The sequence below is a fragment of the Pholis gunnellus genome, assembly GCF_910591455.1.
Source record: "Pholis gunnellus genome assembly, chromosome: 19".
NCBI classification, from domain to species: Eukaryota; Metazoa; Chordata; class Actinopteri; order Perciformes; family Pholidae; genus Pholis; species Pholis gunnellus.
In genome coordinates this window covers 3,967,067-3,979,795 of record NC_136546.1, presented here as the reverse complement: position 1 = coordinate 3,979,795, position 12,729 = coordinate 3,967,067, and the positions used below count along the sequence as shown (strand labels likewise).

Sequence of the window (12,729 nt, the reverse complement as noted above, 5' to 3'; positions counted from 1 at the left end):
CAGTTAAACATTAAGTATATACGCAGTTTGAAAACTTGACCCAAGTGTTTGACCCACAACCTTTGAGCAGATCCGTACACAGCAGCTGAGCCAATCCAGCTTTAAGCTGAACGGAGAGACAACCGTACTGTGCACCGATTGCACGCTGCATACCACTTGGAAATGGGTCTCGATTCACGAACGGGAAGAAGCCGTCAATAAGAATTCAACCAGACCGACTCCAGGCCGGGATTGTTGGGGATTAGCTCCTCCCAACGATCACCCTGACAAGAAAACATTACAAACTCTGTCCATCCTTCTCTGCAGACTGAACTATGTGTTGCGGGGGAATGTGGGCGGATTGTAGCCAATACAGTCTTTGGAGTGTGGCTTGGGAAAAGGCTTTAATCTGAGCACCAATGTTCACCAAAACAACGAATACAGCGACCTCAGCTTGCAATCTACTCCGTGAGCCGACAAGCAGCCAGCGAGGATTGGGCAGAAATAACTTTCCGACATCCAGTGCCTCTATTCATTCTCCATTAACAACATTTGTGTTGTTATTTACTACACTGATGCAAAAAAACTAAAACAACAACAACCAGAGGTAGTGAAGGGACACCTCAACCAATCATAGAGCTCTGTTTTGGATGACTAACCTTACTGGCGCTTATCAAAATGCAGCAACCTGATATTATTTATTTTCAATGGTGACCTTCTAACATGTTTTTAAATAACTATAACCAACTGGAGGGGGAGTTTATACTAATTTAGCAAAAATAAAAATGTTTTAGTGTTGATTCTATAAACTGGTGTAGTAAATATTCCCCTAGTCATTTCACTGACACATTAAAACTATTCTATTAGACAATCAAAAGTCTTCAGAATATGACCTTGTCAGGAAGGCTCATCAAAGGTCATTCTTCTTCTTCGATGGTTTCACGCTCAAACAGGTTCATTCAAACCATAAGCTACATATTGGCTTTACACGTGAAGCAGCCAAAAGAAATCGCGTCATGCGTCAACGCCGACATCATTCACGGATAAAAGCCCTCTAACGCTACGTGTACCGATACATACTTCGTGCATAACGTTGATATGAGAACATATTCGTATTCTTAAAGCAATGTGAACATTAGAGACAGACCTGCTGCCGACTCGGCTAATTAGTGCCCACCCGCTCCGACATGTCATTCATTTCAGCTGTGCGTGCTAGCCAACATCGCTAACACCGCTGCTGAGCGGCTTGGTGCAGTTCACGCAACGAGACGCCACACCAGCTGTTTCGTTACAAACATCTCCCCATTACAACCAGAAAGAACTGGCACACGAACACGTTTGGCATTTAACGTTAACCAACTACGCGCCCTCATGGTCTTGTTGCCCAATCCAAACTTTCTTCTGCTACCGCGTGCGCCGACGTGAAAGACTACCCGGCATTCTCTGAGCCTTCGGTGACAACGACCCGCATGCAACGCTATTTAATCCCATTCATATGAGCATCGTCTGGATTAAGTGAATAGCTAAATTGTGTTTACCTTTGACCACCTGACGCTGCCGAACCGCTGAAGCTACGGTGCATCGCTTCGCTTGCATCTGCTCGTGAGCGGCGCTCGTGGGGTCAGGCGGTAACGGACCGCCCATTCTCCTTGACACTAGATTGGCTGCTGCCCTCACGTGCTCCTCGTAAACTACAAACTCGCCACAGTAAAAACGAATTTGTGCAGTTGTGTAAAACGTTGCCGCACGTGTAGCGTTTCACTAGTTATATAGACAGACAGTCTATGTACTATATTTGGTTAGTAGTGGTGCTTTTGTTCAGCTCTCAGTCACATTTTCAATAGGTTCAACCTTTCGGATTTTTTTGAAGGCAGCACTACTCGTGCTCTGGCAGTCTGAAATATATTTAATTATATCGATTTGTGGGTACAAGTTTTTCCTATCAGTGGGACCAAAATATAACGGAACTAAATTCTAAAGAAATTGACGGTGTAGTGCGCATGGCAGCTGTGTTTCCCGTTGACATTTAGTGCATTCGTGCACCTTCTTGCTGTATATATACACACACACACACGTAGTCTATGGATGACAGGACCCGGTTCAACATATTCATTGAACCGGCGTCATTCCCTGCGCTGAGGGCAGGAAAGAAAATCGTCATCGTGGTAATTAGTCACCATGGCAATTGTCACTGATTGATTTTTTTTATGTTGATGACATTATGCGTCACTCACCCCGGATGACACCGAACACGGTTGCCTCGTTTCTTAGCGGTTTCTTTTCAACGATTGCAAGTGAGCTCACTACATCCACCGCCGACGCACTCGTATCGGGTAGAGGGGAACACGTCGGTGACATTCCCCGACGACATCCTCCATTTCTCCCAGTGCGCACTCGATGAAAGCGCAGCTGCATAGGTTGCCCCCCACCCCTCCTCTCTCCTCCTCCTACGGCTGGTGACTCATGTGTCTCATTGAATTAATAGTAACACCAGTGTAACACAACTGGGGGGTGTTATGTTTCCTGTGGAAAGCAGTGAAAGCACCCTTTTGTAATTTCTACATCTCATGTGTAAAAAAAAAATCGCTTCAAAAGTAATGGATCATTTTGTGTTTTTTTAATTGTAAAATAAAAATATCAACAGTGAATCATAAATCCATGTCTACCAGATTTTTAAAAGACAGGTTTCCACACAGAGCACTACTGGATGTAGTGAATGAATGAGCTGTAGGTGGGCGTGAGGCTCCAGCACAGTGCTGAACCGCTCCTCTGACAAACGGAGGAATAACACACGTGGCAAGTAAGCACCCTTTAAAAAAAGAATACTTCAACCACAAAAAGGTACATTTGTACATCAAACTACTCACACTGTGTCACCTTGAATTCTTCTCTGTGGAGGTAGGTGAGAACACAGTAACTGACATACAAACTCATTTTGTGGGGGAAGGTTTTCTTTTAACAGACAATATCTTTTCAAAATATTACTTTCCACCAAACAGCTTCCATCAGTCCGTAGTCAGGGGCACTACATGGTATAGATTTTATTAAATGCAAGTCAAAGAGACTCCACTTCAGCTCCTTCTGCTCCCAGCTTGTAACCACAACAACGGGTGTACAGAAACATGTGTATCAAATACGACTCTGGGTGAAACCGTGAGCTTCTCTGCAAAAGGAACAACAACAAAAAGGAATATTTTGTCGTCGGCGTTCGCTCCTCGAGAAATAAAGCATCCCCATAGCGTCGAGTGTCCGTCCTGTGGCTCTCCTCCCTCAGTTCAGCTGCCGGATGATGGTGTTAATGTCAGTGTTGCGAAATCCGGGGTTCCCCAGGTCCTTCAGGAGCCCAGCCTTGTCCTTGGCGGCGTGGCGAGCCACCGACAGCCTGAAGGGCAACAGGAAGTTGTTGGCGGCCCGGAAGCCCTTGCCGACTCCGTAGATCTCGTGTATGAGGTCCTCCAGGCAGATGATGCCGTGTTTACCTGAGAGGTGATGGGAAACAGGTGTCAGAACCGGGCAGACGTTCTGTTAAAAACACGACCGACACTGTGAGAAAACACCGTCTGCCTTATTTATGCAACTCATAGATTCAGTGACGGTGGACCTACACTACTACGCTTCCATTCCACACAAGGAAATGGAAAACAGCAACAAGCGGATTATTTTAAATTATTCACTTTAGGGTTTGCTGTCGTCTCAATGAGGTTCTGCAGAAGGAGCACACGACTCATCCATCTACACGACAGGAGGAATGAGTGACGTCTGAGCTCTTCATTCTTTCTAAACTTCACTCAGAAATTATTTATTTTATTGACATTTTAGATTTGTGTTTCCAGTGAGATATTTAGGACTTTATAGTGACTTTGCTGTTGTAAACATTACTGTTGGCGCTCTAGAAACAATATTTAGTTATATTTAAAATATAAATAAATTCTAATCCTGTTCTAATGATGCATATATTTGAAAAGCAATTATTCAGTCATGAGAAATAACAGATAAGAGTATGGATAAAATCCCTAAGATGCCCGTCCCTGCTCTGAATCGAGGTGGTCTGATGGAAGAACGCCACAATCACATCTTTTACTCCGTGAAGCAAACATTGTTCCACCGGTATTTGTTGGACCTATTTGTTACCTGATCATCCCACGCTACCGTTTGGAAGCCGGATCCAAATTCAGTGCAACGCAGCCTTTTGTAAGGAATTTGTTCACTCAAACAAACCTTGAACACACTGCTCCCCTCCGTTACAGCTACAGGATCTACTTTTCCTAACTAACAATTCAGGTAACATGCAGTCTGCTAATGTATGCACAGTAACCTCCCCCTCCATAACGCACAGTATCTGCCCTACCGTCACGTTTTACACTTTGTAAATACATTTCTTTATTCCTAGCAAATGTTAAAGTGGGACTGTAATTCTTTCTGGTCTGTGCGTTATAGAGAAGGGACACAGGTAGAAAACGTAGCATCCTGCTAGTACTTTTGGCTACGAGAGCAGTAACTTCTTCATATTCACCAAGCATGAGCTGAAGTATATACAGAACGAAATATTATGACTGTGAGGCCTCTTGATTTATTATGTTATTTTGACATGGTTTAATTCAACGTTATTTGTATTACATGTTCAAAAAAGTGTATGTTTTGGTGAGTTATGCATTTCATTAAATGTATTTCAACACCTACAGCTGTGTGAAAATGTGTGTCGCTTGCTTTGGATTGGCCGTTGAGGCTTCAGCCGGACGCGGTGTCGCGGGGGAGACTCACCCATGTGCTGCTCGATGAAGTTGTTGTCCGTGAGGGGGACCCTCCTCCTGCCGATCCTGGTCTGCCCTCTCTTCAGGATGAGCTCGCGGACGGACTTCAAGTTGGGGAATCTGGTCGGAAGCGTTGCATTTAGAACACGCGGTAACAAACGTAACAGATTTGGATCCGAGCTAAAGCTACTCACCCCCAGGCCACGTAGGGCTCCACCATCTTCATCATGGCCACGGAGGTCTTGTTGATTTTGACGAAGGCCCCGCTGAAGATCTTCCTCAGCCTCAGCATCTGGACCATCTTCATCACTTTGGGGCTGACGCCTTTGATCCTAGCGGGAGAGAGGACGAGCCGTGTTGACCGGACTGGAAATGGTGCCTTCATTATGTACACGTTTAAATGACCACAAACGGGTGTTTCATTCACAACATCTGATGTTCTCAAAGTGACAGCTCTCTATCTCAGACCTGGACCAGTTTTAGATGTGTGGACTGTAAGATGGTCCTGAGGGGAGAGCTCCTCCATTCAGCTAAGTTCAGGGATGTCCCGATCCTCAAAGATCAGTATCAGTGCATTTTTAACGGATCGATCAGCAGACGATCGAAACCAGACGTCTTTTATAATCTGATCGCCATCAGTCTCATATTTCAGATTATTATGACCAATCAGATTGAGTTTTAAGAGCCAAAGAGATTACAGCAAGGGTTTGTTCATTTATAATAAACAGAAATGCATTAAGGAATAGCTTGGATGCAGGGACTTTTTGTTTTTTTTACACAATGCAGAGCTGTTCAATTGTCGAGCACATAGGTGACATATTTTTGTAGGCCAACCCATGAAGCATTACTGGACCCTTGACAAAAAGCCAATGGGTTTCTCCATTGGATTATTGCAGAAAATAAACTGCGTGACAAACAAACATTTATGATACTGTCACGTTTTGTTTGGCAAGTTAATCTTTCACAAATGAACACCACTTTTTATGATTTTTTTAAGCGCGAATGCAATCGTCAGGAGTAAAAAAGCTAACGTTGGGCTGTAAACCAACTACCCCTCGGCGGCATGAGTGTGAGAAACACAACGAGGAGGTGAAGGCCAAATAGTCGGCGTGATGACGATTAGCGGCCTCATTTAGCAACCCCCTTTAAGACACGTGAAAGCTTCAAAATTGAAGACTGGGGTATTCCCATTACATGTTTATATCATAGAACACAAATTTAAAATCTCTTCAGCTTGTGTTTAAGCATCCAATTAAAAACTAAATAAAAACCACTGGCTGTCATTGCATAGAGACCCGCTCCTTTTCGGGTGAACTGTCCCTTTAAAAACAAGCTGAGTGCTGATAATCAAAAGGAAGCAAGGTTAAAATCATTGCTGATAAGGAACATTTAAAAAATGGGTGAGGAAGTAAAACACCTTTCACACATTTGAGGAATAGATGGCAATGCAATCCTAACTAATGTCACCGAGCGCTCTGCACCTAAACATATAGGAAATTGTCAGTGTTCTACTGAACGTTGAAGACCTTTTTTATATGACTGTGACTATAGAGAGGGACATTCTGCTCCAAACACCCTTCTCTGGGTCAAATCACTCACTCTCTGATGCGGACGGCGAAGGCCAGCTTGCTCTTGGCAGGCGGCAGAGGGGCCGGCGGCCTGTGCTGTGATCTCTCGATGCGGGTGTCATCACGGTGCCTCCTGTGGCTGGCTTTCAAGAAGTCTTCCAAACGCTTGAACTTCAACGGTTTGCCTTTAGATACCTGGAACCACACAGAAACACACGTGTAGCTAAATAGACTGCAGGATCTAAGTGCACATTGAACACCTGCATTTGACCTCCCGACACTCTGTGATCACTTACCTTTCTCTTCTCTAGCAGCGCGAGCTTGGCTTGCGTGGCTTTGATGGCCTGGTACGCTTTCCTCTTCTTCAGGAGATACTCAGGTACCAGCTTGATCACTTTCTTTGATCTGATAACAGGAGCACACACACACACACAGAGGCGTTTGAGAAACAGTCTAGCTAGAGGCTAGTACTCATCATGCTAACGTAGCATTGATCAGAGTAAAAGTGCGTCTCAGTCCGGACAGAACCAATTAGCAGCTCCGGTTTTCCGGTTTAGTGTTGGTAACTTTGCTCCGTGAATATGTCACCGAAAAAGTGAACAGAAGACACAACTGTCAATTCAATTGCACACAACTAGTGCCAAATATTGGCAACGCATTGCGCGAGCTGTGGCTATATCTCCGTAATGTACACTCGGACCCATGTGAAACCAAGCCCGCTAGAAACAGACTTTTCTCACCATCAGCCCGATAAATATTAGTCTCGGTAGAATCGGTAATACGTGGGATTCATACTGAGACTTTAAACATAACAACTACATGTAGAGAAAGAACGGATGGACTTAGATATGATAAAAAAAAAAACATTCACATACTCAGCTTCAGCTTCGGCCATGGTGAAATCGTGGGAGTCGCTCGTAGATGACGTCACAGCCCATGCTTGTTTTATTTCCGGCGGACTGTACATGCTTACACTACTGCCACCCAGCGGTCATTGTCCATTATAACCTTTTCATATATCTATTCTAATAATTTCTTAAGACCCATTTTTACAGACTGGCATTTTAGTGGTGTTGTCTTTGCGTTACTGCTTTATTTTATTGTTGTTATTATTATTTAATTACATTTATATTATTTATTTAATTTTTAGTTTGTTCTTATAGTAATAATTGGTTCTATTGTTTCATCTATTGTGCTGTTTTATCAGGGTTTAACTCTTATCTTAGTTTGTCTGGCTTTGTTGGGCCACACAGTTGAGCTTTCTGTTGTTTTTATTGCATTGCTTTTGCCTTGCTTTGTCTGTCAAAGCACTTTGTAAACTCTGTCTTTAAAGGTGCTATATACATAAAGTTATTATTTACCATTTGTCAACAGCACACTATAGGTATATGTTGATACAACATGCAAAGAATACCAACATGTATGAACATATTTGTTAACCCCTGAAATATATTATTCTCCAGGCAAATATGTAACTACACATGCAGACTGACTCCATCAGCTGAAGTAAATGTATCCACTATACACCATAAGTAAACAAATGAAAATAATAATAATGAAAATAACAAGCTTAAAAGGGAAATTCGTTAGTTTAGTCTAATATGCTCCATTAAGTTAGCAGGAGATTGCATTATTTGCTTTTCAAAAATGATTTAGTTTTCCCTAAAAAATGACCACACCTCCCAAAAAATGATTACGAGAGAATTCCACCACTGAACATCCAACACTGCCAAACAATGAGCTGCCACGCCGCTATTTCTCACAAGATCGTCACCTGGCCTCCGGGCAGGCGAGAACTGAACCACTGAACCAACGACGCTTGATGAACAAGTGAAATGTGAGCTAACGCGTTGGCATGATGAAGACTCACCTGAGGCTTTTTGTAGTCCATCAACGTAACCTGAAAACACGATTTCTCAGTCTCCAGAGTCATCGACATTCATGTTCCCCAGAGGATAAATCCAACTGACTTTGGTGATCCCCTAACTTTTCCTCTACAGCGCCACAATGAGGTTCACGTTTGTAATTATGGAGAAGACTATATATAAAGACATTATCTAAGAAGCTACACGTTGTTCATCTGATGTGATTATAAATGGCCTCTAAAGCCCCTCTGAAGCACCAAGGAGGACTAACCACAAACTACAGGGAGGAGGGTCCAACTGGAGCAGCGAAGCAGGGTCAAGCAGACAAATGTGTGCTTTCAGACTTGAAAGAAAAAGTCAAAGTGTTGGATGACTCCTCTGAGTTCTGGCCCACAGAGTTGTTCCCGTTGTGTTTGGGGTGCCAGACTTCAACGAGCACGGGCAACCAACAGAGTACCAAGAATAAGCAGAACCTTCACGATTACACAGAGAGTCGGGATGCTTTACCGAAATCCCACAGACTACAGATTCCTCGGAGAAGAAGGAGGAGAATTGAGGGTCTCGTTTACTCCGGCGGCTTTCAGCACAACCTCAAGACGACACCCGGGACTCAACGGGCGCCTCCCAAGGCGAATAGGCTGACAAAACTCACCATGACGAGCTCTCCTACTTTTCGGGTGTGGGACTTTGAGGAAGTCGGGCCGATGATGTGCACTCCTGTTGCTCAGAGAAAGAGAGTTATGGGAAAAGAAAGAGTTTCATCGTTGGAGGAGAGAAACCGGAGTCAACAGGAGTGGAGAGTGAAGCTGCCTGATGCCAGAGATGGGCAGTATTTCTATTACTTGTAATTGAAATACGTATTTCAATTACTTTTGAGTATTTTGTAATTTGTATTTGATAGGGCCGATTAAAAATCTAACGTAATTTGTAACAAAATACTTTAGAGTGGAGTAATTTTGTATTTAAAATACTCAAAATACTTTCTCCACGAAACAAAAAACAGTTCACGAGTTCAGTCTTCAGATCTTCAAGTTCAACGGATTGTCTGTCAAGTTAAATATTGTATCTGAGTGTGACAGATGTCAACTAGCTTGATGTATACTTTTTGTCTGGGTCTGGCTACATAGCCTATTGTATATACATGGTGATGGTTATAATATCAAGCTAGCGATCGATGCTAATGAGGCTAGCATACTGTCTAGGCTAGTGCATAGCCAGTGTTTAGCAAGTTAACTTATCAGTCGAGTAGCTAGCTATTTAAGCAAAGCAACTTCACGTGGAGAATCTCCAGAAACTGAGCAGAGTGGATCTGCTTCTGTGTTGAAGGCATAATGATATGAAATGTTCTTATTGTAGAACATATGTGTCTACTGAACTAATCTACATCAAATTATTTTTATTAAACATGTTTCTTTTTGTTAACTTGTTTAGAACTTTTCTTCTTTTTGTATACAAGTGTTCATGACAATACAATCTTAAACTGCCTTTAAATATTAGTCTTGGCCAACTAAAGTCCAAAGAACCTGAAATGTAGAGATGAGTATAGTGTCAGTAAGCCGTTGAAATGAAACATGTTGGTTAGATGTCTTTAGGAGAAGATATATCAACCAACATACTGTTGTCTGAGGTGCAGGGGAATGTGTCACAGACTTTCAGATGTGAAATAACTAAATAACATTACAATGAATGAGAGAGCTTTAGGGCTCTCTTAGTGTTTGGAGCTAAGTTGTATTTCCTAAACGTGCAAAAGGACTAAATGTCTGTTTTAAGTTATCAATTTTGTATCAGAAGGCACATTTGTGAGGCTTATAAGGACTTAAGTGTGAAATGTTTGCCTAAAGCAGAACAGCTGGAGGTTAGAGTGGGTGACATCAGCTGCTCCGCTATCGCCCCCTTCTGGCTTGGGCCCCGTTCCTCGTACGTGGTTCAACTAAGTCGATCAAATGTCCTATCATCCAGCTTAAATTAACCCGATGATTGATGTCAGGCTATCTCGGGTCCTCAAAGGCTGATCCGCGCTCAAACAGTCTCGTTAATTCGAACCAGACGTCAGTAATCATGATCCTTGCGCGTGCCCGTCCTACTTCAAAAGGGGGAAGCGTTGATCACCGAAACCATGATTTTCTAACAGTACAACGGCAAATAAACTCAAAGAAAGAGCCTCTTTTTTCTCCGCTGATGAGCAGAAGATGATCATGAACGCATATGAGGAAGTTAAATGCGTAAGTGTTGTGAAAATGTATAGGTTAATTTTAAGTGCCTCATCACCCCAATCAATCAGATGATATTTCTTTAAATGTGCTGCTGGCAGTAGGCTTAATGGAATGCATCATCCAATGAGATCTATAGCGAAAATTATTATCTCAACTCTTTCAGAATAAGTAGATAGAAACAAGCCCAAAGAGTATCTAACTGATACGAATTAATAGATACTTATGAGGATATATGTACTGTATGCGCTTATGTATCATGTACTATATATATGTGTATATACATGTATGTGTAGTTTACCATATACAACTAGGAGTTTGAATATGCGTGTGCGAATCTGTGTATGGGCGTATCAGTATATGTATTATTCATAATCAGTAATTCAGTCAATTGAAGCAGTGAAAATAAATAGTGTGTGATTCTCTCTATTCTTATCTTACCTTAATCATGTTCTACAATAATGATATGCTATGGTGTACTAATAATACTGTCATATAATTATGAGTGCTTTCAACCATCATGTAGTTGCAACCCAGCCATCAAGAGGACATGGGAGCGAGTAAAAACTAAGCACTAAAACATTATTCAGAATGGTGAGTCAATATGAAGGCAAATCACTGTCAAAATCCGAGAGCGCAAATGAGATCCATGCGCGTGCGAAAATCAAACAGCCGCGCTGTTACTTTGACGAGCGCTTTTATATCACTCAGCGAGCAAAAGTCCGTCTCGCGCGAGCGAAAGTCGCTCGCGAAGTTTAAACCTGCTCGCTCGTGAGTCTTTTTCCTGCTCGCTCGCGAGTAGTTTTTCTTTTTGACAGTAAGTGGGCGAACCCAGTCTCCCTTGTATCTCTACATATAATTGGTTACAAACCTCGTCTTTGGATAAACCGGATATCACTCTGACTTTTCAGATTTTCAGATTGCACTACAGGTCAGGGGCAAATAATGTACATTTTACTGCACGGGTACTTTTACTTTCTGCACATAAAGTACATTTTGCTGATAATAACATACTTGACTAAGGTTTTGATTGCAGGTATTTTACTCATAGTGGATTATTGTTTCATCAGTATGTTATTAGTACGTTTACTGCAGTGAGGATCTGAATACTTTTTCATCCACTAATTACTTGTCAGTGATTTAAGTTGGGCAAACAGTTAATATACAAATAGTGGTCCCTAATCTCGGCTCCAGATCCTTGAGCGGGTCCAAATTGTTGCTCATATTATATCTCTTAACTTCTGTAAACACAACAGTATGATTAAATATGATCATCATGTTTTAATCAATTAAGATCAAAAAGTGTCTTTGAGCTGTTTGTCACAAGAGGTTTGACTATCAAACACACATTGTCTGTAATAGAATGATGGAGTGAATTTAAACCAATCTGAGCAACTTGACTAACACATTTTGTATTATTGTATTTAATAACGCTATTAAATTGAATTGAAAACCACCTCTATCAGACCTAGCATCTGCGTCAGAGTGATATCCGGTTTATCCAAAGACGAGGATTTTAAACAATTATATGTAGAGATACAAGTGAGACTGGGTCCGCCCACTTACTGTCAAAAAGAAAAACTACTCGCGAGCGAGCAGGAAAAAGACTCGCGAGCAAGCAGATTAAAGTTTCGCGAGCGAGCAGGTTTAAACTTCGCGAGCAGGTTTAAACTTCGCAAGCGACTTTTGCTCGCGCGAGAGCGAATTTTGCTCGCGCGAGACGGACTTTTGCTCGCAGAGTGATATAAAAGTGCTCGTTAAAGTAAAATACGCTCGCGGCTGTTTGATTTTCGCATGCGCATGGATCTCATTTGTGCTCTCGGATTTTGACAGTGATTTTCCTTTATATGCGGCGTGTGGTGTTCAATGTACGGCTCGAGAAGGTCTTGTAAATAAATGATTCCGTGTCGGCAGAATCGATAGCGCTCGTACAGGAAGTCATCATGATGTGATAACGGATTTTGGCGATCTCGAAGAACTCTCTCCCTATAAAACGCTAATCTAACTAATATCGCTTCCTCTTCGATGGGATCTCTGAGGAAGGGAGCTGACACTTTTTTCCGGGGGAGTGGCAGCTTATCCAGGTCAAGCCTGCGCTGGAGCAGGTTCAAGCATATGGATGTGTTGCTATGGTGATTTTACCAAACTTGCTTCGAGGAACCGAAAAGCCTGATTTATGTAATCTCATCCTGAAAATTATCCTGCTAACTCAGTTAGCCACGTACGAGGAACGGGGCCCAGGACAGGATCTCACACTGATCCTCTTAACATTAATGTAAATAACCAAATTCATGTGTGGCAAGCAATCTGTTGTTTTTCGTTGCATGTTTTGCTTGTTTTTCTGAGTTTATGTCTT

The 12,729-nt window shown here is 42.3% G+C and overlaps 1 protein-coding gene across 1 annotated transcript; it reads right to left on the bottom strand.

The window, feature by feature from the left end:
* Nucleotides 1-2,587: 2,587 nt before the first annotated feature.
* On the bottom strand, nt 2,588-7,239 carry rpl7l1 (ribosomal protein L7-like 1). Its single transcript, XM_079179836.1, has 6 exons — nt 7,174-7,239; nt 6,595-6,703; nt 6,330-6,493; nt 4,925-5,062; nt 4,741-4,850; nt 2,588-3,458 (listed from the first exon to the last, which is right to left on the bottom strand). The coding sequence occupies exons 1-6, from the start codon at nt 7,191-7,193 to the stop codon at nt 3,250-3,252; spliced, it is 750 nt and encodes a 249-aa protein (XP_079035962.1). The 5' UTR covers nt 7,194-7,239; the 3' UTR covers nt 2,588-3,249.
* Between the last annotated feature and the right edge of the window lie 5,490 nt (nt 7,240-12,729).